Source organism: Tenrec ecaudatus, chromosome 1 (genome assembly GCF_050624435.1).
Source record: "Tenrec ecaudatus isolate mTenEca1 chromosome 1, mTenEca1.hap1, whole genome shotgun sequence".
Taxonomy (NCBI): Eukaryota; Metazoa; Chordata; class Mammalia; order Afrosoricida; family Tenrecidae; genus Tenrec; species Tenrec ecaudatus.
The window spans coordinates 55,181,989-55,208,846 of NC_134530.1; the positions used below are offsets into that span (position 1 = coordinate 55,181,989).

The 26,858-nt window shown below is 57.0% G+C and overlaps 1 protein-coding gene across 4 annotated transcripts in view; it reads right to left on the bottom strand.

The window, feature by feature from the left end:
• Window positions 1–26,858, bottom strand: part of ADGRB2 (adhesion G protein-coupled receptor B2) — a 42,298-nt gene that overhangs the window by 14,303 nt on the left and 1,137 nt on the right. For 3 of the 4 annotated variants that reach the window (XM_075553399.1, XM_075553397.1, XM_075553406.1), the window contains exons 2-6: window positions 19,464–20,310; window positions 2,673–2,756; window positions 2,233–2,397; window positions 821–985; window positions 64–228 (exon numbers count right to left, since the gene is read on the bottom strand). In XM_075553399.1, the coding sequence (XP_075409514.1) occupies window positions 64–228; window positions 821–985; window positions 2,233–2,397; window positions 2,673–2,756; window positions 19,464–20,295 (1,411 nt within the window). In that variant the 5' untranslated portion in view covers window positions 20,296–20,310. The remainder of the gene's footprint in view (window positions 1–63; window positions 229–820; window positions 986–2,232; window positions 2,398–2,672; window positions 2,757–19,463; window positions 20,311–26,858) is intronic. The other variant, XM_075553402.1, reaches the window with a different exon arrangement.

Below are 26,858 nucleotides of genomic sequence, written 5' to 3' on the forward strand. Positions count from 1 at the left end.
GAGCAGCCCCCGAGGCCCCCAGGATCAGGGCTGCCACCTGCCACCCCTGCGCCCAGCACTCACCGGGGCACTCCAGGTGGCTGCAGTCACGAGTGTCGGTGAGGGCACCTGTGCATGTGGCCCAGGCCGGGCCTGCCACACTGCACTTCCGGCTGCGCTGCTGGGTCCCGTTGGCACAGGATGAAGAGCATGGGCCCCAGGGACCCCATTCTAGCCACTGGCCTTCCACTGCATGGGAAGACAAAAGCAGGGGTGGCCGTTGAGCAAGGGGGTGAGGGCTGGGGAGAGGCAGAGCACTGGGATAGGGGGGTGGCATCAGAGCCTGCTGGGCCTTCTGGCTGGAGTCAGGCCAGCACTGTGTGGAGGCTGGACTGAGCAGGGGGCACTGGGCCTCATCTGTCTGCCTGTCACCAGCTCCAGGCATAGGGAACACCTCCCTACTCAGGCCACACACTCCTGACTTCCAGCTAGGGAGAAGGCTGCAGGGACATCTCCTGGTCTTAGCCCACACTTGAGGCCAGCTTTTGGGTTCCCTTACAGCCCTGCTGGCCACTGGTACCAAAGTACCATAACCCACAAAGGCAGCCTGGGGCTTTGGAGGTGGAGAACTGGATGGGACTGGTGTATTATCCCCAAGCCTGGACTAGGGGTTCCCTCCCACTCTACAGGTACACTTCTCCAGCCTCCCCATGCTTGGTCAAAGGTCCCGGAACCCCAAGGGCACTGGACCTGATTGCCCACCCGGAAACCCAAGGGCACTGTCTCCCGACCCCCACCCGGCTGGGCAGCGCCTGCTTGGAAACCCACGGGCGCTACTGACCCGGGCAGGCAGCCATGCTGCAGAGCTTAGTCTGCAGCTCAGGACCCTCGCAGGCCTTGCCGCCGTGCTGGGGGGGCACGCAGGTCCGCATCCGGCTCCGGGACCCCCGCCCGCAGCTGCGGGAGCACAGGCTCCAGGACCCCCACTCCTCCCACACGCCGTGCACTGCAAGGAAGCACGTGGCCGGTGGCTGGGCGGCACCTCGGCCCCGCCCACTGCCGGCGCCTGCCCATCCACCCACCAATCAGGAGCTCCACAGCTCTGCGACTGCTCCTCATTGGTTCTGCCCTGGATTCTGTTGCCAGGGAGATCTCTAAGGGCCCCCATGGAGCCACCCTTTGGAGAAATAGGGAGGACACGGGTTTCTGGTCCCATTTCACCAGGGACAGCGCCTGTGGACACTCCCAACAAGGAAGCTGGTCCAATTCAGGAGGGATGTGGGGGTCCCCCTCTCATAAGGGCACAGGAAGCCCAAGCAGGGCCCCCAAATCCATCTATTCCCTTCCAACCCGTAGTCCACGAGCCTGAATCCAACATGGCAGGCTTGGGCAGGAAGTGCCCCTCCCTGCCCCCCGCCCCCACACACGGACACAGGTACAGACATAAGCCTCTACATGGACACCAACACAGAGCGTACACCTGGCACACGGCTTTGCCCCCGCACCTTGCAAGCACCTGCAAAGCCCCAAGCACCAAGACCACTCCCCAGCCCCACCCCCCAGGTAACCCCTACTCTCCTCTTATCCCTCCCCTGGCAAGCCCTACTCTTGACCTGCCCCTCCCCAGGCAAGCCCTACTCTCCACCACAGCCAGCAGCCATGTGGTCTGGCAGGAGGCAGAGTAGACGAAAATGCCCTGCTCCTTAGGCAGCCACCTGCCCGCTGAAGGCACTTGGCTGAGGCTCACAGCTACCCGTGTAAGTGAAGAAGGCTTCAAGGTCCAGGGGAGGTCCCCAAAAGCAGGGTGTGGGGGCGCCCAGAGGACGCTGGGGATTGTCAGGGAAGTTGTCATTAAGTGGGGGGGGGGGTGTTGCATTTGTTTTTCGTCTTGAAGGACAGACTGAATTGAAATCGCGCAGAGGGAGGAGGAGGGGCAGGAAGCGAAAGAGCACAGGCAGGGAGGTGGGGGTAGGGCCAGAGGTTGAACACAGCGTCAGGATGATGGAGGGCAATGGGGGTCAGCAGGTGAGCTCCATTCCCAGGACTCGGGCATCAGGGGGATGGGCGTGATGTGACCAGACCTGAGCACCCCCAAGAGTGGACCCTGGTCTCATTCATCTGTGTCCCAGTGGCCAGCACGTGGCCTGGGAGTCCGTCAAGTTTGATGAATGACAGGAGGAAGCAGCCAACCATCTTTGGCAGATTTGCCGGCCCAGGTCTCAGGCAGATGGGTGGGGAGGAGGGCGGGCCTACCTGGGCAGGTAGCTGAATTGTTGCAGGGACGGGTCTCCCGCAGGGGCCCGCTGCACAGGGTCCCATAGGGGGAGGACACGCAGGAGCGGGTCCGCACCTGCAGCCCCTGCCCACACGTCAGGGAACACACGCTCCACGGGGACCACTCCTCAGCCGCTGGGTCACCTACAAGAGAGGGACAGCGTCGGCGGCAGGGCACCTCCCTCCCCTGGGGGTAGGGGGAGCACCAGGAAGGTGGATGTAGGCGTTTGAGGGGCCTTCCTACCCTAACCCCAAGTGACAGGCTCTCCAGAAGACCCAGCCCTGCCCACAAACCTGGCAAAGCAGAGACATGACTGAGTTTCGGGACGCAGACGGATGGGGACATGCCACGCACACATGCCACCAGACACCACGCAGTCGGGCCCCCGCCGCCAAGGAGGGAGGCGGGCCCTAGTTACCTGTCTGTGCCATGTAGAGGCCTGGCTCATCTGCAGACCTTGGCCACTGGGTTTTCACCTTCGGTTCCTCTTCCGGCTCCTCACCTGGAACACCGAGGTGATGGCAGGGGCTGAGCCAGTGCTGAGAGGGCAGCCCTGGGGTCTGGAACTGACCCCCCTGGACCCCTACCACTTTACAGTGGGGGAACCTGAGGCTCGGAGGGGCTGCCAGACTCGCCTAAGCCTCACAGACATCTTCCTGTCGCCTCAGCCAGAAGTCGGCAGAGTGGAGGAGAGATGCTGCTGGGGAGAGCACTGGGCCAGACAAGTGGGCTGCATCCCTTCCATGCCTGACCTCCTTCAAATCTTTCTCGGGGGGTGACCTCCATCGTCTCTGTGTCTCGGGCTGACTCCTAGGGCTGGCAGGGCAGCCCAGGAGGGGTGTAGGGACCTCTGCGAAACCTGCCTCTGTGCCATGATTCATGCCAAGCCAGGCCCTAGGTGCGGGGCCCACATTCTGCTCCCCAAACAGCACTGGAAGGAGGTCAAATGCCACTCCCAAGGCCCTAAGGGCCTGGGCAGAAAGCTGCACCCAGCAGACCCCGCTCGCCACCACCCCAAGGACGGAGGAGCAGCAGGTGCTTCTTGGGAGGCAGGCTGCCTGGGCCCGGCCTCACCAAGCACTTGGGTGTCCTAATTTGTGTTGGGCCTAGGCCTTGGAAGTGCTGCCAACTCTGGGGGAGGGCCTGGGAGCCACCACATCTCCAAAGTCTGCCCCTCCTGCCACAGACCCACAGACATGAGCTCATCACAGCGCCCCCAGCCACCGCTTCCCCCCTCCCCTACGCGCCACCCAGGAGCAGTACAGACGAGAAAGGCCAGCCCTCGAGGAGGCCGCTGGGCAGGTGGGACTGGGCAGGGCTTGCAGACAGGGCTCAGTCCAAAGTGTTCCTTCTGGCCTGGGAAGGCACTCTTCTGCCCAGCCCTGGCTCTCTCCTTTCTGAGCCACAGGCAACGCTGCTCCAAGACAGCTAGTAGGGACTGGCTTCAAAGTTAGTGGTTCAAACCCACCCAGAGGGGCCTCTGAGGACCAGCCAGGAGACCTGTTTCCCAAAGGTCCCGGCTGTCTCTACACAGTGCTGCTGTGGGTCAGCCTCCAGCTGACAGCCCCTGACAATGAAGGGACTGCGTGCCTTCCTGCTGATTAGAAAACGCAGGCAAGGCACCAGGAGGGTCACCCCAGGCCAGCAGACCACTCACAAGGACTGGAACCACCACCTGGCCCAGCTTCCTTCCGGTCAACCTCAGAGATGGTGCAACTACTTCAGCTCCCACTCTGCATCCTTCGATATATTCTAGTACCAAGACATGTGGGGTCAGGCCACCTGGGCCCCTGCCCAGGGCTGGGATCCTGACAGCCAGCCTGGGGGCCTCTCGGACCCCTCCCACCTGTGGGCTGATACAGGCCTGCCTGCCTGCCCAGAGGGAGGCACTCAGCACCCTGCCTGGCACGTGGGAGTGCTCCCAAGGCAGGGACACTGGGTTTATTTCCGTCATTTCCCCTCCCCTCCCAGCCTCCGCCCTCCCGCCCCCTCACATGCCATCCTTCAGCCCCCTTGGCGCAGCATCTGTGCACCGGCCTGGCTTCTCTTCGCTTCGCTTCACGTCAGGCCCTGCCTTGGTTGGGTCAGCAGAGATGTCCCTCGCCGCAGCTGCCATCCCCAGAGTCCCCGCACCCAGCCTTCTGCCACGCCCGCTCAGTTAGACCCCAGGCGCGAGCCTTGCTACAACCGCCTTCTCCACGCCCACCCCCAGGCTGCCAAAGAACTCCACAGCTGTGCCAACTGGAACCAGGACAGACTCCATAGCTGCACAGCCACTGGGGGCCCAGGGCTTCTCCATAGCCCTCCTCAAGCCCCCCAAGCTCTTAGAGAAAACCAACTTCACCCAGAAACCGGAAGTGAGCCAAGCGCTTCCCGTCCTGCCCCTCCCACCCCCAGCTGATCTCCATCGCCACCTCCCTGGGGGGCTGTGACCACCCTCTAAGAGAGATTCTCTCTCCAGCCTCCCATCAGCTTCCCCCCTCCTCCAGGCAGCCCAGCATTGCCCAGGCCCCTCCATGCTGGGGGGACCCTCCTCCCGATGTGCGCCCAGCTTGTCGTCAGCCCCGAAGAATGGTCCACAAGCTGGCACTCCAGTTTCTCACCTGTCACTCCTTTCCTGGCTCCAAAGTCACTTCCTCTATGAATCCACCGCAGCCTGGCTTCTGCCCACATCTCTGGCGGAAACGGTTTCTGACAGAGTCATCAGCACCGTGCTTGTCGCTAAGGCCTGCGGACACTTCGCAGGCCTGGTCTCGCTTGACCCCTCAGTAGCATTTGGCCCTGACTGCTCCCTCCTTGAAACTTGCCTGACTCGGGATTTTCTCTGGCCTGTCTGCCTAGCCTGTCTCCCCAGTGTCCTTGGCTGGTCTACCTCCCCCTTTGCTTTCCCCATCAGCCACCCACACTTTGTCCTGCTCTGGCTGCACAGCCACCCCCAAGGCTCAGTCAGCTCCTGGGACCCACCACTCCCCAGGCCACCCGACCCACCTCTCTACCACGCACCAGTCTTATCTAGCTTCCCGTCTCCACAACAGCGCTCCTGACTGGCCCTCAGGCTTGACATAACAGGATCATCCTCTCCTCCACACTCAATAGCTACTTGTTCTCCTCCTTGTCCTACGAAACTCCTCCGTGTCCTTCAAAACCTACCTTAAATGTCCTCTTGTCTGTAAAGCTTTCCCTGTTCCCTGGATGCCCTTCCATCATAGATGGCTGTCTTCTATCTGAACCACCTCCTGTCTCTGAATTCTTTGAAGGGGAGGCTCTGAGTCATCCCCCTGACCCCAGTGAATGCAAGGATAGAATCCGGCTGAAGGTGGATCCTGAACCCCAGTGAACACACTGCTCCCGGCCTCCTTGCCTCCAATGGGTCACTGGAAACAGCCATTTGTAACCTGGATGCCTCAGGTAAGCCAATCAGCTCTGCCCACCAGCCAGCACCAGCATCACAAATTTGACGAGCCAGCCTTCACCACAGCCAATCCTTCCAACAGACTCCCAACACAGGGCTCGGGCCCTCACCGAGGCCACCCCAAGCCTGATGCCCATATAGTAACAGCACTCTGGGGACACTGCTTCAGGCAGGTCCAGCAGAGAGTCCTTCCACCAACATCCTGTCCCTTACCATGTCTGTGACAACCATACCACCCCCCCACCCCTGCCACCTGCAGCCCATCCATGAAAGAAGCCAGCCTGACCTGTTTGTCACCAAGTCACACTGGTGCCTACAGGCCCAAAGTTCTATGCCACCTGCTTGCCAGCCATGGGCTGGCCAGTCCCACAATTTTCCCAGAGATAGTGTCTGTGGTGTCTAATCAACTATATTTGAAAACCAGAACTTGTCCCAGGTCCCTGGCATGGCTCTGCAGGTCCTAGGATGGGCCAGAGAATTGAAGGAATATGCCAGCCTTCTCTCTGTGACCTGGAAGTAGAGGGCAGCACTCAATCCCCCAACCAATACTGTGAATGAAGGCCATGCTCCCTGGGGGACAGATGGGACCAGAAGTGTCCATCACTGAAGCCCACATGAATCCCACTCAGCATGAGCCGGCTCCAGCTCTGGGGACGCAGAGCCAGGCAGGGTCAAGGAAGGGGTCCAGGCATCCCTAAATACCCTTCCAAGGGTCCTCTCTGTAAGCTCAGCTGGTCCTTTCTGCCTGCAGCCAATCCGGCTTGTTCTCTGGCTGCCAGTCCTGAGTAGGGATGACATCTGCTGCCCAGGCCCTCTTGGCCTCATACAAGTCTGTCTTGTTTTTAATAAGGTGGCATTCAGTACACAGCCCCAGCGTGGCAGTCGCCGTGTGCTCTGCACCCCTTACAACCTCGCGAGGACCCTTTGCCCCAATTCCTTAATGAGGAGCAAAACTCCCTCTGGAGAAAGGCAATGGAGGATTTCACACACCAGGCTGGCTTGGGCTCTGACCCTCCACAGCTGAGTCAGGCCCCTTCAAACACCTTCCCTGATTCCTGTGCACACCGAGGATGGCCCTTGTGTACAGCCCCAGCCACGTGCCTAGTCTACACGTCAGCCTCCCTCACCGCCAGTCTCCTGTGGCTTCCAGAATGATCCTCTGGGAGCCTGCTCAGCCATTGGGCCCCCCACTACCACAGCTTCCAGCATCAGCTCAGGGTTGGTGCTCAGGTCCACCTGCGGCAGCCCCTGCCGACCTGGCTGGTGCTGATGTCCTTGCCTAGCAAGCACCCCGCAAAGCCCTGTGCTTCTCTTCTCTGGGAAGGACAGTGGTTCGGAGGCAGGGAGACGCAGGCTTGACTTTCAGCTTTGCCCCTGCTTTGCGTCCTCGGCAAGTCACCTCACCTCTCGGAGCTTCCGGTTCTTCAACTAAAAATAAGGATGGCACCCCCACCACACTAGCTCCCTGCTGGTAATCTCGCAGTGAAGGGAGATGTTGCCCCAGGAACATGCAAACGGCATCTGCTTATGTTCTCCCTCCATCGCGGTCCCCAAGTCTTCTCCACATCCCATGCCCCCTCTTCCAGGAAGCCTCCTGGAAAAGGGCTGGACACGCTGGCTCCTCCTTCCCAGCCTCTGGGCTCGTCCTGCTTGATCTGGGGTCCTGGGCAGGGGGCTCAGTCTCCTTGGCTCCTCTCACAAGCAGGGCCTAGACTAGACCATCAGACCCAGGCCCAGCACTCTGTAGTCAGGGCCAGCGTGCTCTGTAGGGGTTCATCCACCCAGGCCCACGGAGGTCACCTTGGTTCAGCCCTGCTACCAGGGCTCTGTGCCTGAGCAGGCCTGCAGACACCGGCTACTCTCTGACCCACAGACGCTGCCCCCCAAACAGCCCCATCCAGCCCCCTCAGCCTGCTTTATCATGAATGTGTTAAATAATTATCACTTCCGCAGAGAGAGTGAGCGGGGACAGGCAGAGCAGCCGGCTCTAGGCAGGCACCCTCCCCGGAGCAGGCAGGCACTGAGGGTCCCGCTGAAGCCTGGCTCCGCCCCACTCTCTGTAGCTGCCAGCCCACCAAACCAAAAACTCACTGCCCTCCGCTCGATTCTGACTCATAGCAACTCAATCAGGCAGGGCCCTGTGGGTTTCTAAGGCTAACTCTTTATAGGAGTAGAAAGTCTCATCTTTCTCCAGTGAGGTAGCTGGTGGTTTTGAACTGCTTACCTAGTGGTCACCAGCCTACCCTGTAACCACTACACCACCTGGGGGCCCAGGAGTGGAGGGAAGTAGCTTTTGAAAATTCTAGGATACCTCCCCTCACTCCGGTAGTCTATTGAAACCCACTACAAGACCAGACACCCAGAGGCTAGGGCCCACTCCAGTGACTCTCGCCCCCAAGCCTCTTCTCTGTCCTGTCCACCCAGATCCTGAGAGCTAGCTGGGTCTCTGCCACCACCCCCACCACCCCCACATGGCTCCTTGAGAACAGGGACCACATCTGACTCATCCTGCCTCCCTGTGCCCCGCTTCTTACTGTGACAAGGTCCTGAGCCAATAGGGCCCGGCGCTAGTGCCTTAGGGTGGCAGTCCCTGCTGGCCCATGTGCTTGGCCCCACCTCCACCACGGGGGCCATGGCCCAGCCCCTCCGTTTACTTCGATCTCGCTGCACTTGGTGGACATCCCTCCAGGCCTACTCACGGGCTTGTGCTCCCCTCTGCCGCCAAAGCCCTCCTCCATCCTGCCAGCCGCCAGCAGGGTTTCACGAATCTGGAACCTCAGGGTGGGCGATCCCTTAGGGTGGCTCCCCAGCAGGCCACTAAAGAGTGGCCTCTGTCTAGGTTCCTTTGAATGCCTTTTGAGGTCCAAATCACTGTCAACAAAGATCCCTGATGGAACAGTAGTTGAGAGCTCGGCTGTGAAGTCAGAAATGTCAGCTGTCCGAATGCACTGGCTTCTGCAGAGGGACAGGAGCGGGGACATGGCCGTCTGCTGTGTAAGTTTACTGCCTTGGAAACCCTATGGGCCTGGCCTGTCCTCCAGGGTCACCACGAGTCAGAAGCCACTCGATGGCAGTGGGGTTTCATTGCCAATTTCCCTGGGGTAGTCTGGCTTATGCCTGTGGTTCTGATGTCATTAACAGTATCTCTCTCCCACCCTTGTCATCCCGAGAGTATTTCTGTGGAGATGATATTATCCAGTCACCTTCATCTTAATCCTTCCATGGAAGATAAAGTCTGTGCGGGGCTGGATTTTAACACGTCTCCAACACTTGCTAATTCCTCTTTCTAACAAACCCAGAGAAGGGAACAACATCTAGCTAGGATGTAATCATGCCACTTTGTTTTCACTGTGGTGGTTTCTCTGGTTACCTTCTATTTAAGGGAAATGACACTCTTTTTTCCAGTTGGGATATAAATTTCCCTGTGCAGACATATTAGATTTAAAAAGAGATTCAATGGAAAGAAAAGCTTCACAGGCTAGTGAATTCCTATTCCCTCCTCAAAACCCAACCCAGCCGCTTTTTGGAGGCATTTCTACCCTTTCATGGATTAATCCCTCATTCTCCCACCGCCCCGGACACCAACACAAAGTACAGTCACATCAATTAGGCTCATCACAACGGCACCAAAAAAACTCCCTGCCATCGAGTCAATTCCGATTCAGAGCAACCGTACAGGACAGGGTAGAACTACTGCTGTGCTTTTCCAAGACGGTAACTCTTTCTGGGATGAAAAGAAAGGCCCATCCTTCTCCCGAGAAGGGGCAGGCAATTTCAAACTGCTGACCTTGCAGCTAGCAGCCTGACCCGTGATGCCAGCATAAGGCCTTCATCTTGCCTGGACTCACAACCAATGTGCACGGAAGCAGCCGTCGGGAAGCCAAAGGACAAGCTGCATTAGGGAATCTGCTGCACAAGACCTACCTCTTTATAGAGAATTGAAAAACCAGGTTGTTCCTGTGAGGACCACGGTGTGCTTGACCCAAGCCAGGGTGTTTTCAATCATCTCATGCCCATGTGAAAGTTGAACACTGAATAAAGAAGACTGAAGAAGAATCGATGCATGTGAATTGCGGTGCTGGGGAAGAACGGAAGTATGAGGAGCTGCTAAAAGGACAAACCGATCTGTCCTGGAAGAAGTGCAGTCAGAGCGCTCCTTGGAGGCAAAGCCGGCGAGACTTTATCTTACATGCTTTGGGGCATCTCATCAGGAGGGCCCGTCCTGGAGAAGGAGATGGTGTTTGGTAAAGGAGCGGGGCGGCAAAAAGAGGAAGGAGATGGACTGGCACGGAGTTCCAGCCATGGGCTCCGGCACCAAAGCAGCTGTGAGGGTGGCGCAGGGCCAGGCAGGGTTCTGCTCTGTTGTGCACAGAGCAGGGGTCCTCGACCGTCCTTGGGCCGCGGCCCTTTCACACAGTTCCTCCTGTGGTGGGAACCCCCCCACCATAAAATGATTTTCGTTGCAACTTCACGACTGTCATTTTGCTACTGTTATGAATCGTCGTGTAAATATCTGATGTGCAGGAGGTATTTTCATTGTTACAAATTGAACACAATGAAAGCATAGTGATGAATCACAAAAACAATATATAATTATATGTTGTGAAATATTTATTTCTAATGACAAATAAATGAAATTGTGTCTTGAAGCAGGGTGTCGCATGGGTAGCAGTCTTCACACGAGGTACTCGCAGGTGGGCGTCTCTGCATGTAGGCAGACCCGCCTGGAGACAGAGAGAGGAGCGGTGTCTCAGTTCCGATGGTCTTAGGCAGCCCCTGTGAAAGGGTGGTTCGACCCCCAAAGGGGTCGCGCCCCACAGGTTGAGAACCGCTGGCACAGAGTTTCTCCGAGTCGGAAAAGACTCCGTGGCACTTAATGAGAGCAGCAACAGGTGCCAGGACCATGGTAAGCACGTTGCCCACAGCTCTTTCTCCATTTCCCCATGGAATAGCCCTACTATCTATCTCCTGCTCAGCTGCCCACAAGCCAGCCCCAACCCATGGCAACCCCGTGCACTATGGAGCAAACTGCTGCCCAGCCCCACACCTTGCCATCTCTACACCCAGTTGCAGATCAGACTGCGGTGAGCCAGAGGGTGTCCCTATTGTTTTAAATAATCTTTTACTGTGTTCTGGTGACAGTTGACCCAGCATGTTGGATGCCCACTTGACAATTTCCTCCCAAGTTGTTGGGTGGCAGTTACATTCGTCACCACCATGTGTCATCATTCTCTTGTGCTGTCTGTTCCCTTCCCACTACACCACTCCAGTTTCTCTGCCCGCTGGAGAGTCTCGTGCTTGCTTCTGAGCAATCAACTCCTTTGTGCCTGCATACTGATGATTTTTTAAGGAGGACCTCATTCTTTTTTTTAAATCATTTTATAAGGGGCTCATACAACTCTTATCACAATCCACAAATACATCAGTTGTTGTAAAGCACGTTTGTACATTCATTGACCTCATCATTCTCAAAACATTTGCTCTCCACCTAAGCCCCTGACACCAGCTCCCCCTCCTTCATGAACCCTTGATAATTTATAAATTATAATTTTGTCATATCTTGCCCTGTCTGACATCTCCCTTCACCCATTTTTCTGTTGTCTGTCCCCCAGGAAGGAGGCCACATGTAGATCCTTGCAATAGATTTCCCTTTCCAGCCCACCCTTCCTCTACCCTCCCAGTATTACCACTCACACCACTGGTCCTGAAGGGATCATCTATCCTGGATTCCCTGTTTCCAGTTCCTATCTGTACCAGTGTACAACCTCTGGTCTAGCCAGATTTGTAAGGCAGAATTGGGAAAATGATAGTGGGGTAGGAGGAAGTATTTGGGAACTAGAGGAAAGTTGTATGTTTCACCTTTGCTACATCGCACCCTGACTGGCTCGTCTCCTCCCTGAGATCCCTCTATAAGGGGATGAGCAGGACCTTATTCTAAGGAATACCAGCTGTCAGGCAGAAGCAGGGTTAGCAGGGCAGGTGGGCTAGGAGATACAGCTGGTGAAAACTCCAAGGACACTAGGAGAGGCCCGACCCCCTTCCCCACTCCTCCTCCTCTCCTTCAGGCCCAGGTGTAGAAGACTAACCGTTACAGATAACTTTTAACTCTATTTTGTGTGTGTGGGTATGTGTATATAGGAAAGAGCTTTATATCAAAGAGTAGTTGTATATATTTTTTTGATATTTTACTTGGCTCTTTTTTTTAAATCATTTTATTAGGGGCTCATACAACTTTCATCACAATCCATACATACATCAATAGTGTAAAGCACATTTGTACATTCATTGCCCACTTTTAACTCTATTGCTTAGCTCCGGACCTGCAGGCAACAAAGCTACAGTGGAAAATTCCTCAGCTACGCCCTTCCCCCAGACCTGAACTATAAAACCCCTCACCACCCTCTCGGGCGCCGATTTCCCTGGCCTTGACTTAGGGGTCCGTGAATTTTGCCCGGGAGCTCCTAACTAAACTTCTGAAACGGTTTTCTACCTTTGCCTTCTTTCTTTCCTTCGCCAAACCACCTCACAACAGCCTTTATTTTGTGTGTCACCTGGCTATTTTGGTGAAAGGTCATCTCAGGGGCTAGGTGTGGTGCCAGGTTTAAAACGCATCTAAGGGCGGTAGTCTCATGGGGTCCTCTATTCTCCCCCATTCCAAATCTGACTTGTTTCTTCCAATATTTTCAAATAAGAATATGAGTTCTGTTCCATATTTCCCCCCATTCTATCCAGAGGCAACCACTGTGACCCCAGTTGGAATGGTCTGTGAGTCACTGGGCACCATCTAGTTCTTCTGGTCTCAGGACATTGAAGGTCCTGGCTCCTGAAGACTTGTTTCTCCTCTGCACTCTTGGTTACCTTCTGACAGCTTTGCTCCTGGCAAGGAAAGACTCATAGATGGCTATTCAAAAGCTTTAAAGACCCCCCCAGACGCTGTTTCGCTGGGATGCAGGTCATGAGTTTTAATCCTAAGCCTTCAAATTGAAAACAAACAGTGTTGGAAGGTGTGTGTCTAGGAGCATCTACATTGTGTCTTCAATGAATACCCATGGGCCTGCCTCACATATCTGTATTTGTTCGTACCTAAGGAGACTTCTAAAGGCCTAGCAGGTTACACACAGACAGCAGTTCAAAGCCCCCAGCTGTTCCTCCAAAGAAAGATGAGGCTGTCTGCTCCTAGAAAGATTCAGTCTCAGACACCCAAAGGGGCAGCTCCACTCTAGCCTGCAGGGTCCTTATGAGTCTGAATCAACTCATGGTGGTGCATTTGGGTTGGTTGGTTTTCTGGTGGGGGATTATAGATATCTACCTCTGTTCTCACCTCTGTATACATCTGTGCGTATCCTGTATGCCAGTCTGCCTTCACCCATGCAGATGTGCTCAACCACTCATGTTTACTTCGGTTGTGCTGTGTTTACCACATCCACAATAGGCACCACTTCTCCCACCGCCAAAAAGAACTCCTCTGAAAGGTATAACTCATGCTTTCCCTGCCCCCACCCCCTTCCCGGGAACCATCAGCGAACACTGGTCTCTCTGTAGTCATCTATTCTTGTCTTCCTGTAAAGTTCTTGCCTTCATCCAATATTTGTCCTTCTATGCTTGACTTATTTCACTTAGCTTCGTGCCCTCTGGGCCCATCCAAGTCACACTGCGGTTCACAAGCTCATCATTGTTCCTTGTGGGTGTGCAGCATTCCACTGCACATAAGAGGGGACTTCACAAATTGCAGGGAAAAAATCTGTTTCCTTTTAATTCCACATTTCCACGAACATTTTGAAGTCCTTGCCTATGTACTACGGTCTGCTGACCCATCTACAGTGATGGGCACCTCGGTGGCTTCATTTGCTATTACGAACAAAGCAACAATGAACCTGGGTGTGCATGTGTCTGTTCAGGTCATTATTTTTCGGTCTCCGGGATATATACCTCGTTGCTGGATCATAAACCAAACCCACTTCCATCGAGTTGTTCTGACTCAGAGCCTAGTCGGCAGAGCGGGGCGGCTCCGTAGGCTGTCTGTCCATCGTTAGAAAAGCAAACTGCCTAGACTTGCTCCCCCAAAATGGTGGGCTCAACCCACTGACCTTGCAGTCAGCAGCCTGATAATGCTCAAGCCTCTGTGCCACTGGGGCTCCTTGTTGTATCACAGTCATTCTATTCCTAGTTTATAGAGAAAGTGCATCCCATATAGTATAGTGGTTTTAACATTGTACAATCCCACCAGCAACATTCCAATAACGCCACATCATTGCCAACATTTGATGTTAATTTTTTATTTTGTTTATTCAGTGCCATTTCAGCCAGCGTAAGATCGCTGTAGTTTTGACATACAAGGTTGGCAGTTCAAACTCACCAGCCACTCTCTGGGGGAAAGATAGGGCTCTTTTTTTTTTTTTTGCTCCTGTACAGACTCACAGCCTTCCAAACCCTGTGGAGCGACTGGACTCCATCCACAGGGTCCCTGTGCGTCAGAATCAACTCCGTGACACAGGTCACTGGCTGAAGACCGTAAACATCTTGTCACTTCACGTTTGCTGGTTGCTTGGATGCCCTCTTTGGTGAAGGTTGGTGAACGTCCTTTGCCCATGTTGTGATTGGTTTGTCTTTTCGCTGTTGCATTGTTTTTCTATGGATTTGAGAGATTGGACTCATATGGGATAAACTGTCCTGAAGACTTAGGACCAGTCTGCAGGTTGCCAACTCATTCTTTTAATAAAGTCTCTTACTGAGCCTAAGTTTTTAATTCTCATGAAGTCCCATGTATCTGTCTTGTCTTCCTCTATGGATGTAATTGTTGTCATGTTCGCGATCCTCTTTTTGCAAACGATGAGATCCAATTGCTTACTCCATATGTTGTCTTCGAGGAATTTTGTGGTTTGGGTTTAACCCTTACTTAGGTCTTTAATCCATTTGGAGTTCATTTTTGTGTGTGGTGTGAGCTATGGGTCCTGCTTTACTTTCCTGCAGTCCAGCACCAATGATTAAAGACACCGTTTCTGCCCCCTCTTAAATGACCTTTGACACCTTGTTGAAAATCAGTTGCCTATATGTGACTGGATTTAATTCTGAGGTCTGAATTCCATCCCACAAGCCCACGTGTCTATTAGAGACCAGCGGCTTTGATGATATAGTATAGGACCAAATCCTCACCACTGGACCAATAGGTCACATCACGCTAAGTGGATAAGAGATTGACATTGCAAGGGTTCTGTCTTGCTTGGATCCATAATCAAGGCTCAAGGAAGCAGCAGTTAAGAGATCAAACAATGCTCGGCATTGGGTCAATCTGCTGCACAGATCTCTTTAGAGTGTTGAAAAACAGGGGTGTGACGTTGAGGACTAAGGTGCCCCTGTCCCAGGCCACGGTATGTTCCATTGCCCCATGTGCATGGGGAAGGTGGACACTGAACGGAAGACCGAAGAAGAATCCTGCTCCATGCATTTGAATGGAGGTGCTGGTGAAGAAGGTTGAAAGGACCATAACTGTCAAAAGGGGGAAAAGTCTGCCTCGAGAGAAGTACGGACAGAGTGCTCTGTAGAGGCAGGGGTGGCAAAACTTCGGTCGTACGTACTTTGGATAGGTAGCCAAGAGAGGCCAGTCCCTGGAAAGGGACATCATGCTGGTAAGATAGAGGCGCAGTGAAAAAGAGGAAGGCCCCGAACACGGCAGATGGACACAGTGGCTGCAACAATGGCTCAGGCAAAAAAACAATTGTGAGGTTGGCGCAGGATGGGGCAGTGTTGCGTCTTGGTATATGCATAGGGTCCACATGGGTCAGAACTAACAGTGCAGCGTGTGTGGGTACCTGGAAGTGGGAGGCCTAAGGCTTTGTTCTTTTGATCCGCAGGGTTTGCACTGGCTAATCTTCAGAAGGAGATCGCCAGGCCTGTCTTCCTAGTCCACCGTGGGGTGGCCATTCCACTGACACCTATTCTGCATTGGAGTAGCATGAATCTCTCCACTGATAGAGGGGGCAGGTGCACATGAGGTGCACTGGCCAGGAAGCGCAAGAATTCTACCACAGAACTGTCATGTCTCGGCCCCATCAGACAGATCAGAAAACAGGGCGAAGTAACTTGCCCACAGCCACCTAGGTATCGGGATCAGGAACTGAACCGGGGACTGGTGACTTCAGTTTGTAGCCTTGGCCAACTCTGCGCACCACCCCCACCACAAGTCCACCTTGGGTCAGAGACCCGGCATCATCTCACCCTACAAACCATGAACATGCAGAACCCGTCTGGCTGAGGATATCCGGGAGAGACTGTGCTCCGTCCCCCTCTGTCCAGAGGTCCAGGCCAAAGCTAGAGGACACTCAGCAGAGCTCTGGCTGGAAGGCCTTTGAGAAGACACCACAGTCCCTGCTCGGGCTCCCCTGTCCCACCAAGACAGGCAGGTAGGACTTCACTTCCTGCCAGCAGACCAGGCTAGCCTGAGTGGACAGCAGAGGAGGGAGGTCTAGCTTGGGACCAGGCTGGGCAGGTCAGAGGTCACCTCCTAGAGGGGACTGGGTCTGGGCTGTGATTGAAAAGATGGAAGTGCCACCTAACCATGTGCACAAGTGAGGGACACAGGCCAAGCAAAGGCTGGGAGGCCTGAAGTAAGGGCAGTATTTAAAGGGGAGGCTGTAAAGGAGGCACAGCCCGGTCCAGGACGGGCCTTGACCAACAGGCTGAGGAGCGTGTTAAGCAGTGGGAGGCCCCGGGAGCTGAATCAGGCAAGTGACCCACCGAGAACTGGGGTTCTCAGGCCCCCAAGAGGGACAGGACTTTGTTCAAGCTACACCAGAGCAGCGGTAGAGCCAAGCTTTGAACCCCTCCTACCACCCAGGCCTGACACTCAGGAGATGCCAGGTTCAACTGGTGGCTGTGGCCTCAGAAAGGAGCCTGAATGAAGTGGAGATGAGCCAGCAGGTGGGACCCAAAGGTGGGACCGTGGTCTCATGGAAAGGAGAAGGACAAGGGCTTCTCCCCAGTGTCACTCTGCCGGGCCATCCTCTCTTTGGGTCAGTGGACAGGCGCGGCCCCCGGGAGCTGAGCTGTGCAGCTGGCCCTCCCTCGTGGGCCCAGCCAACTTCCCCGGCACAGCATCCTTGGTGCCAATCCTCCACCACCGAGCTGCTTCCTGCCTGCCTTCTTTTTCTTCCTTTCCCCCCACTTAACAGATTGCGGCAGCAAGATGGCACAAATTCATGGCTCAACTCACCAAAAATAACAAGAGATCTATCAAAGGCAGTTTGCGTGAAATTAACAGGCGCCTGTACCCTCTTGTCAAGCGCACTCGACACCGAGTCGGGCCCAGGCACTGCCGCCCCTTCACTGCCCACCAGTGCCCAGCCCAGCCACTCTTCTGGCACCAACCCAGCCCCGCCACCCCCCAGCGCCCCCGGAGTGGCCTCACAGCTCATCCGACACGGGAGGTCCTCAAGAAAGTGCACACCCCACCCGACCCCAGTGCCTGGCAGAGGGTGGGAATGGAGTCTCACTCCTGCTCACCTCTGTCCCCAAGGATCTAGCTCTTGGTCTGGCAGCTCTGGGTGCCAGCCTATCCTCCTGCAGCTGGTACCTGTGGCCAGCTGGTCCTGGTGGAGAGGTAAGGGGGCAGAGACAAGGCCAAGGGTTTGGTAATAGGGTGCTCGGGGCCCTGACAAGGCCACCAGCCCTCAGGCACTCCTGCCACATGCCACAAGCTAGGTGCTCAACACCAATCCATCCAGTGAGGTTAGGCAGCAAGAAAGGTGTGGCGGTGTGGGAGATGGAGGGGATGGGCCAGTATGACTTTAGACCCCAGTGAGCCCACAGTAGATGCCATATCACCCCATGCCTTTACCCCAAGGGGCCCTCCCTGCAGGGCAACCCCACGGCGAGGTCTTAAGACATGCCAAGTAGGACAGGGGCAAGGCACTTAAGAGTTCCAGCTCAGGACTCCCTGCTCAGAGATGATACCAGGCCTTGTGCCCAGAGACAATCAGGAGTTCAATCTTCACCCTTCTCCAACCCTAGGGGCCCCCATGGAGGTACTCAGGGTGGTGGGGAGGCCCAGTTGGGGTGCTGTCTTATCGCTGGTCCTCACTGACCCCCGAAGACCCTCGGCTTCCAACCAACTTTTGCTTCCGGCTTCCACTCAGCCCAGCTGGCTGCTCCTGGCTCTGTGCTCCACATGGCAGCCTGCCCAGATGGTGCCCGCCCAGGAGGGCAGAGCCTGGCTCCATCCATTGCGGACCAGTGGGCCGAGGGACCATGGGGAGAGCCCGACAAAAGAGCCTGCCTTCCGCCAAGCCCCAAGAGGGAGGCTCCTGTGGAGTTGTAGGCAGTGGCCGCCAGGCAGGAAGAACCATAAACCTCCTGATATACGTAGGGCACTCTCCGCCGATGTTCGACAAAGAAGCGAAATTCAATTTCTTCCTGCAGGCACTAAATCCCAGGCCAGCCTCTAGGGCCGGTAACCTGCCCACGGCCTGGCTGTCACAGGGACGGCTTCATTGACCACTGTCAAGAGGCCAACCTGGCCTGGGGGAGAAGCCAGAGCAGGGCCACTAGGAACTTGGCATGGATGGAGCACACTGCCAGCTGTCTGGGGGTGGGGGTAAGGGGCTAGGGGAAGGCTGAGCCCCACCTGCCCAGAGCACTAGTTGCCATGACAACAATCCACTTGAATTAAACCAAAGAAATATCCGTCCATTTTACAGAGGAAGAAACTGATGTCCCAAAGAATTCAAGGAACCCACTGGAGGTGACACCCAAAGGTCGTGCCCAACTCAAGGACACTGGCCCGCTAAACAGAGAGGAGCAGGAGGGGCTGCACGCTCGCTTCATGCTCTCCGCCCTCCTCGGGCCCTGCCACCTCTGAGTGCCCAGCCTCTCTCCTACCTTCCGCAGCCCGCCAAACCAAGTGGGGAAACAGAGGCCCCAAGAAGATATGGGTCCACCTGTCAGTATGAGAGTTAGGGACCAGACCCCAGGTCTGCCTCCCTCCCATGTCCTCAGCCCCTGATCCCTTCCAGGCCACTTGGCTGGTCCCTGTCCTGCACTGCTCAGGAGGCCCCCTGGGCTGCCACTGAGAGTCTCAGGGCCTTGAAGCTGAAAGAAGGAGCATGGGGTAGGGGGCAGCAGGGGAGGGCGCTGTGGCTGAGGAGGGCTGGGGTGGGAGCGGGAGCAGGCAGGACTCAAGGGCTCTCGCAAAGCTTTTGCCCAGTCAGCAGGAAGCTCTAGCAGCTGGTGGCCTCCGTCCCAGAAGATGTGGGCCCCAAGGGGGAGGAGGACAAGGGACGCTGGGAGTGGAGCCAGCCCAGCCCTCCGAAGCTGCCCCAGCGCTCAGGCGTCTTCCCCCAGGCACATTCTCCCTTGCCCTTCTATGCCCTGACCCTGGGCCACTGCCAAGGATCACTGACCCGTGTGCACAGGGTTAGGCCCTGCTCCCAGCCTCCTCCGGCATCCAGGCTAGCTCTGGGATGGCTCGCACTGCAGAGACTGGGGAGCCTCGCCGTCCCTCCAGCTGTGGGCTGTGTGCACACTGCTCCCTGTGCCCCAGATGCCCTCACTGCCCCTCTCCTTGGTCTCAGCCCACTTCCAAAAGCAGGGCTTCCTGCGGGAAGCCTCTCTGACCGCCCAGCTAAGGGGTCTGCGGCTCCCGAGGCATTACCTCATCGGCACCCCATTCTCCACCCTAACCAAGAGCGAGAGAGCTTGGTGGTCCCAAGGTCTCAGTGACCTCGGCACCCTAACAAGGCAGGGCACCAATGGGCCCGGCATGGGCCCCAGCGGCCCCCAAGACACACCCAGCCCCAGACTCACCATATCTCATCTCGGTTGTGAACAGGTCATTGCTGCTCCCGGAGTGCAAGTCGGCCTCGGCGGGCGGGGTGGGGCCCCCGGGCACCAGGGCATTGGACAGGGTATGGGCAGCAAGAGGGCCCGCCGGTGTGGTGGCGGCCGGGGCGGCGGCCGCCTCTCCGGGACAGCTGCAGCCCGGCTGGGCGAAGCCACAGGCCCGGCCCGCGGCCCGGCCGCACTCCTCGGTCCAGCGGCAGAGCACACCGCAGGTGAACTGGCTGGAGTTGTTGTTGTTGATGAGCAGCACCTCCACAAAGCGGAAGGCCAGGGCGGCGGGCGCGAGCAGGCGGGGGGCCTCGGAGGGCTCGGCCGACAGGCAGAGCTGCACGAAGTTCTTGTCGAAGTGCAGGAAGGTGAAGGGGCCAGAGCCGCCGCACAGCTCCAAGCCCGCTGCTTCCTCCGCCGCCGCCTCCTCCTCGTCCTTCTCGTCTTCAAGTCGCCCCGCCTCGGCCTCGGCCTCGGCCTCGGCCTGGCCCGCTGCCTCCTCTGGGCGCGGCCGCAGGCAGGTAAAGTTGACCAGGTAGTGGTCCAGGGGCAGCAGGCGGGGGGCAAAGTGGGTGCACACCTGCTCCTGGCGGTTGAAGCGCAGGTAGAGGGAGTACTTGGTGGGGTCGGGGTTCTCCAGGGTCCAGGAGCAGCCCGAGGCGATGGTCGGAAAGAGGTCCTGCAGCGAGAAGGCCCCGTAGAGCACGCCTGAGGCCAGGGCAGAGCAGGCACTGGGGGCGGGGTCGAAGGCGGTGGCCAGGCGCAGGGACAGAATCACAGACAGTAAGAGGGGACAGGCTGGGGTCATCCTATGTCCCTTGCCCTGTGGAGAGAGACAGTGGTCAGTGGGCCACCCTGCCTCTGAACCTCCTGCCTCCTGTGGCTAGCGGTAGCAGGTAAGTCTCATGATTAAGCCCATGTTCTTGTTAAGCCCCCCACTGTGTGTGCCCCCTTAGAACAAGGGCCTGGACCTCTCTGCCCCTGAGTTTCCTCGCCTGTAAGATGGAGCGTTGATGGTACCTATCACACAGGTTTGATAACAGGACTCAGGGAGCTTCGTGAGGGGGGAAAAAGGGTTCCTCAGAGAATCTTCCAGAAACAGGAGTTTTTGTCACTATTTCCCGATCAACCACAAGGGTCTCCGCCTGACATCAGGTCCAGCCCCCGAACCGTGCCCCCAATCTTCAGTCTTCCTAACTGTTGCTCTCCTTCCCAGGATGTCGTGACAGCTGGGAGGTGTGTCAGGCCTAATCCAGCAGTAATTGTCAAAGTGGCAGTGTTTGACGATGATTTGCTTTTTTATAAATCAAAGCAACTGAAGGTTATTCCCAGAACAATGTCACTGGCGCTCACTTGCTTTGCTGAGTGGGAGAGAAAGGGGTGGGGTACTGCCAGCGTGCCAGGGACTGCGCACAACCCAGGCAATGCCCAAGGGAGGGGCTGCGGTGGGAGCATCCGTGACTGGTGCTGTGGAGCGCCTGGTGAAAACACGGGAGGGCCCGGGGCTCCCACTCAACTGCCTGTCTCCTAGCTGGGAGACCCTCATAGGCGTCTCCAAAGCAAAGGGCAATAATCTCCTCCTTCCCTTCCTGCCCACACGGGGTTATCCTCAATGCCAGGCTCAGCTCCAGTGAGACCACCAAGACCTATTCCCTGTTCTTAACTCCCACAGGCCCTGCCTGAAAGGCCACATCACCCAGCATGACCTCTTTTGCTGCTGTCAGCTGTCTTCAGCCTGTGAGAGACACAGAAGCAGCAACAGACCCAAGAGCCAGAGCACAAGACAGAGCAGTGGGCCCGTGGGGCAAGTAAAGGTCTTTGTGGCAGGAGGCTTGCTTGCAGAGTGGGATGCCTGCAGGCACTTAATTGGAGAGCTAGGTTTGCTGACCCATAGAGCTAGAGCTGAGCGCCTTTGAGCACTTATCACCAGCCCTTTAAGAGCTTTGGAACATTGCCAGAGCAGGGCAGAGGCCAAGAGCTGTGTGGCCAAGAGGCCTGGGACTAGAGAGACGCCTGTGTGCTGGCATGGCTGGGAAGACACCGTCCAGACTGAAGAACTGTGTCCCAAGCATTTCTGATCTTGAATTTGTAACCTGTTAACTTCCTTAATAAAACCCAGAATCGTGAGTATGGTCTGTGCATTCCATGTGGCCCCTGCAGGGAATTATTGAAGCCAGTGGAGAAGCAGAGTGTTGGTGTTAGAATTGGCCAAGGAGGAAATGGGGGAGGGGTGTAGGTTTGAGCTCTGCCTCACAGGACTCCTCACCCCCCCCCCAGTGAAATCTGAGTCAGGCATTGTGCTGCCTCCTCCCCACCACCACCCCCCCACCCTCAGCCTGCCCCATCCTTTTTGCAGCTTCACTGACTGAGTTGCTATTGTAGTTGTGGCTTCAAGTAGATTCCAAATCGCAGGGGCCCCAGGAGGCAGAGTGGAGCATTTCCCCAGGGTTTGCATGCTGTCTTCCAAGGTGCCTGGGGTGGGTGTGAACCTCCAACCTTCTGCTTACAAGTCCAGCCCTTAACCATCCTCTCTTGATCTCTCTCACTGCCTTCAAGTTCATTCTGACTTACAGCGACCCTAGAGGACAGGGTAGAACTGTAACAGGGTCGACTGTAACTCTTCCCGAGGCCATGGGTGGTTTCCAACTGTTGACCTTGTGATTAGCAGCCTATTACCCCACCATGGATCTAGCCCTTGCTATGCCCCCAGGGCCAGCTTGTTCCATCTCATGAGTTTTCAAGCTCCTAAGAGTAGTACTCTACAGCCACTCACAGGCTGCACTAAGCTGAACTCCCAGCCAGTGTGTGTGATACTCAGGGTGAAACACACACACACACACACACACACAGACCAGAGGGAACCAGGGGTCTGGGTGCGAGGTGATCTACAGGTGCCCTCCCAGCGTGGGGCCACGGCCCACAACCTGCCCAGCCTCCACCCCCAGCGGTCCACAGGGCAGTGCCCAGGCCCTGGTCTGGCTCAGCTCCATTTCCAGCCCTGCCCCGAGCAGCCACACTCCCTCCCTCCCACCTCCGTGACCCCCACCTGGCTGTCCCCACAAGAAGAGCAAGGATGAGGCTCCGCCGAGGGGAAGCCACGCTCAAGATTGCACAGCTCCAGTGGAGGGGCTGGAACTGGACGCTGCGCCTCAGGGCCCAGCCCAGGTGGCTCTCTCCCGACCCCTTGCCTCTCTGGGCTCCTCCAGCTCTCACCATTCAGGACTCTTGGGCCAGATGGGCAAGCTATTAGCTCTAGGAACTAAATTACAAACAGAAAGATAATTCACAGGTGTGGCTGGGTTGTCCCAAGACACAGCTGCTCCTTGGGGACAGGTTTCCTCTTGCCTATTCAGGAGTCTAAGCAGTGACTGGGATTGTGGGAGAGGGGGGTCAGGAATTGGAACCCAGAATTCCAATGCCTGTTCAGTCATGGGGATGCAGTCATGGGGATGCTCTCTGCCCCACAGACCATATGCTGCACCTCTAAGTCAGGCCCAAGCACTGGCCACAGCAGGCCTCCCATGCTTCCCAGTCACAGAAGGGGGGGGGGGGGAGGGACCACAACTCATCACAGCCCCATTCCCCTAAGATGAGCTGTCTCCTCCAAAGGACTGCCTGGCGTTGCTCAGCAGAAACCAGAGCAGGGGCTTTGTGTGCCCACCACCCCATTCCTGACCACTCCCATTCCCACCTCTCCCTCCACCCCAGAGCTGAACCAGGGGCCAGAGCCCTGGTCTCCCCTGCCTCCCATCAGGCCAGTCCTGAACTGCTCAGCCTCCCTAGCCTGCTGCAGCACCAGCAAGGCCAGCAGCTGATGATGAGTGACATCCAATCCCCCCGCTGCCCCCAATTATTTTTAAGCAGGCTGCAAAATTCAGGCCGTGGCTGCAGCTCAGTGGAGGGGAGGTAGGGGCTCACTATAATTGGCCTCCCCTCCTCCACTTAGAGCAGGTCGGGAACCTCCACACACACACCAACCCATGGGGCCTTGAACATCCTTGTGCCCTGAAGACAGGTGCACAAAAGCACGTGCACAAGGCAGTGTGTACCCAGAGGCCTGCACGGGTGTTCTATACACAAACAGGCTGGCATGCACACAGGTTGGTGAACACCAGACATGTGAATGCATGTACACACAGGGTGCACACACTCATGTGTACAGGGTGTAAAGAGTCAGACATCCGGACACACGCACAGGGGTGGAAAGGGTCTCTTAAGAACACACAGGGGCCTTTGCTCCTCTGGGACTTAGCACGTGGCAGCTGAGCCGCAGATGCAACCTGACCTGTTGCCCCTTCCTTTGTGCTCCTGCAACTGGGGCCTGGGATGCCCAGTCCTACCTCCCGGACCTCCCTACTGCACAGCCCAGCCCATCAAGAAGCTAGGTCCACTCTTGCAGCCTTGTGGTCAACATTAGCTGGCCACCTCTAGACCCAGCCCAAGGCCCCTGCTTCAAGCAGCATCCTTCAGACAAGCCCATCACACTCCTAGAATTACCTGGAGTAAGCGTGACTCTCATTGTTCCTGAAGCAGCATCAGACCACCTAGGGGCTGCTCTCTCTCACTCCCCATCCCATGAAAGACAGCAGGGAACTCAGTGCTGAGCAGGGCCAGGGACCACCACTGATTCTCCCAGGCTCTCCTGAGCAGTGGGAACTGACCCCCCCTCTCCCCCGCAGCCTTGAGGGACCCTAAAAGGACCACCCCTTCATAGGCAGCCATATGACTGATCTACCAAGCCTCAGACACACACACACACACACACACACACACAATCCCCCCAGGGTTCCAGGTATTCAGTCTTGCCCAGTTCCTAGCTTGGGCCTGGGCACCTGATGGGGCTCCCCTCCCTCTTCTCACCATCCTCTTTCCTGCAGAGATGAAGTCACTGGGGCCTCTGAGAAAGCTCTTTGGGTGGAACCACAGAGTGGCTTTGCCACCACCAAGGCCACCAAGAGCACACACACACACACACACACACACAAACACACACGAGACCCCCCTGGGCTGGTCCCAGCCATCTCTGAGACCCTCTTCTCCAGCCCGAGGCTTCCCTTCTGCACCAATTGAGGCATCCTGGGCTTTCGAAGCAGTTGGAAGTGACCAGACTAGAATGGGAGGGGCGGGGTGGGGGGAGAGGAAACTAAAGCAGCTGGAGAGGGGTGCCTTTGGGCAAGGGGTCACGATCAGCGGACAGCCTAGCACTGGGTGAGAAAGGGCAGGCTGGAGGGGTCTGGGAGGAATCCCAATCCCAGCGAGGGAGGGGCCTAGATGGGTGAGGGGGCACACATCCGTTGCGTTTATCCACCTGGCAGCTCCAATTCGCCAGCCTGTCACTCACTCTCTGCCTCCCGGGTGTTAGCAGTCTGGTGCGACCCAGGCCGCTCCGCGGGCAGGGATCCCCCCACACGAGGCCCCTGGGTTCCTAGCTCCTGCACCCACCGAGGCCAGAGGTCGGAGTCCTCAAGGGGCCATGGTCTGGGAGCTCTGGGACCCAAGAGGTAGCTTCGAGATCTGGTGGGCGGGACTGGGGGGGAGGGCGACCCCTAGAAGCCCCTCCCCCTCCGGCTGGCAAAGAGGATCGCTGGGTCCCCCTCTACGTCTCTCCGTCGGAGGAGGGGGCTCCAGGCCTCCCTTAAGCTAAAGGAGAAAAAAAGATACAGGACAGGAAGAGGGACGCCTGCGGGCCCCCAACCCCCTGGGGGCGGTGCCTTAGGGTGGGTCGGGCGAGGGAGGGGGCGGTGACTCAGCCGCCCTCCGCCTGCCTCCCCGGAACTTTGCAGCAGCTGGAGCCGCCGTTGCTACAGGAACCGAAAGCTTTTGTTCCCCAATGTCAGGGCTGCTGGGGCAGGCGGGTGGCTGGGAGGCTGCCCACTCCCTGGTGGCTCTCAGGTCAGGCCACAACGTCCACAGGACTTCCGGCAGAGCCGACATCACGGGTTCGAGGCCCCTTTCTTCCCTTATCCAGCCTTCACCAACCTATTCATGCCAGAGCCCGGTTTCTCCCAACTCCAGCGCCCGGGGCCGGCCCCTAGCCCTCTCCACAGTGCCCTGGGGCTGATGAGGCCTGACCTCCTGGGAGGGGGTGGGGTCGGGGGCTCCTCTGTGGCATCCTCACCCCACCCTCATGCCATCTGCCTCCCCTTGAGCGGCCCGAACATGAGTGTCTTCCCTCGACTCTCCTCACTCTCCTCACCTCCGCAGCCTCTACACCTGATGCTCTCTGGCTAGACCCAGAGAGGTCCCCTGGGGGGGAGGGTTGCAGGATGGAGGGGAAGGGGGGCAAACTGGACCTGCTGAAACCTCTCTGGGGAGCCGAAGGTACTTGCTGGCTTTATTACCCTGGGAGTTGGGATGAAAGACGCCAGAACCTGCTTTACATTTCTCTTCTAAAATTCTAAGCACAAGGTGGGGGGAGGGGTGGGGAGCCTGACCTTGGCCTTGGACACTTTTTTTTTTTTTTTAGTATTTCCCAATGCCAGACCCTCTGTACAATCTCATGACGTTCTCCCAGCAAGCATGAGCAGCAGTGATCCCTGGCCCATGCTACTGAGGGGTAACTGCGGTAACTGAGATGAAGCACTTGGCCAGGCCCCACAGCTTTTGAATGCAGACCGGCTGACTACAAGCAGAGTGCCCAGCTACTGGGCTCAATGACCTAGGTCTAGGAGGCTGGGGTCAGGGCAGAGGCCAGCTGGCTTTGTGTTATGGAAGTGCCTACCACTTATACACACCCCCAGGTTAGGAGAAAGAAGAGAGTGGAGGAGGAGACAGAGTGAAGGAGGAGCCAAAGGAAGCAGAGAAGACCTTCCTTCACCCCCTTTCCCCCAAAACGTATCCCGTACAAAGTTGGAGCTGCTCTCTACCCCCTCTTTGGCTGACAGGGGAGGGACATCCCAAGTGCCCGCTCAGTCCCAGGGTCAGATGACTCCACTACAGCCCTCCTGCGCCATGCCCAAACCAGACAGAGCCCACCTTTGTCCCCATCCCCACCTCCCTGGGACAGCTGTGGTGTAAGGAGGCTCCCTGAGGTCAGCTTCCAAGTCCAAACAAGCCCAAGCAGACTCTACTGATGGCAGAGGCCAGCCCCACGGGCTGTGCCTGATACCTCAAAGGGCTCCTGACTTGCTGCTGGGTGAGCACCCCCCTCTCCCCACCCCACTCCCAGGGCATGTGACAAGGAGCATCCTGGCCCAGGGGACATAAGGGTGCACCCGACCTCGACCACCAACCCCATTTCCCTAGGGACTTCCCAGCGCCAGTCCCGCAGCCACTGCCGCTGCGCCCGGCTGCGGAAACCCGGGTTGTCCACGGGTGGAGAAGGGGCGGGCCGCGGGCAGGGGGCGCCAGAGGACGCCCGGGGGGCCGGCC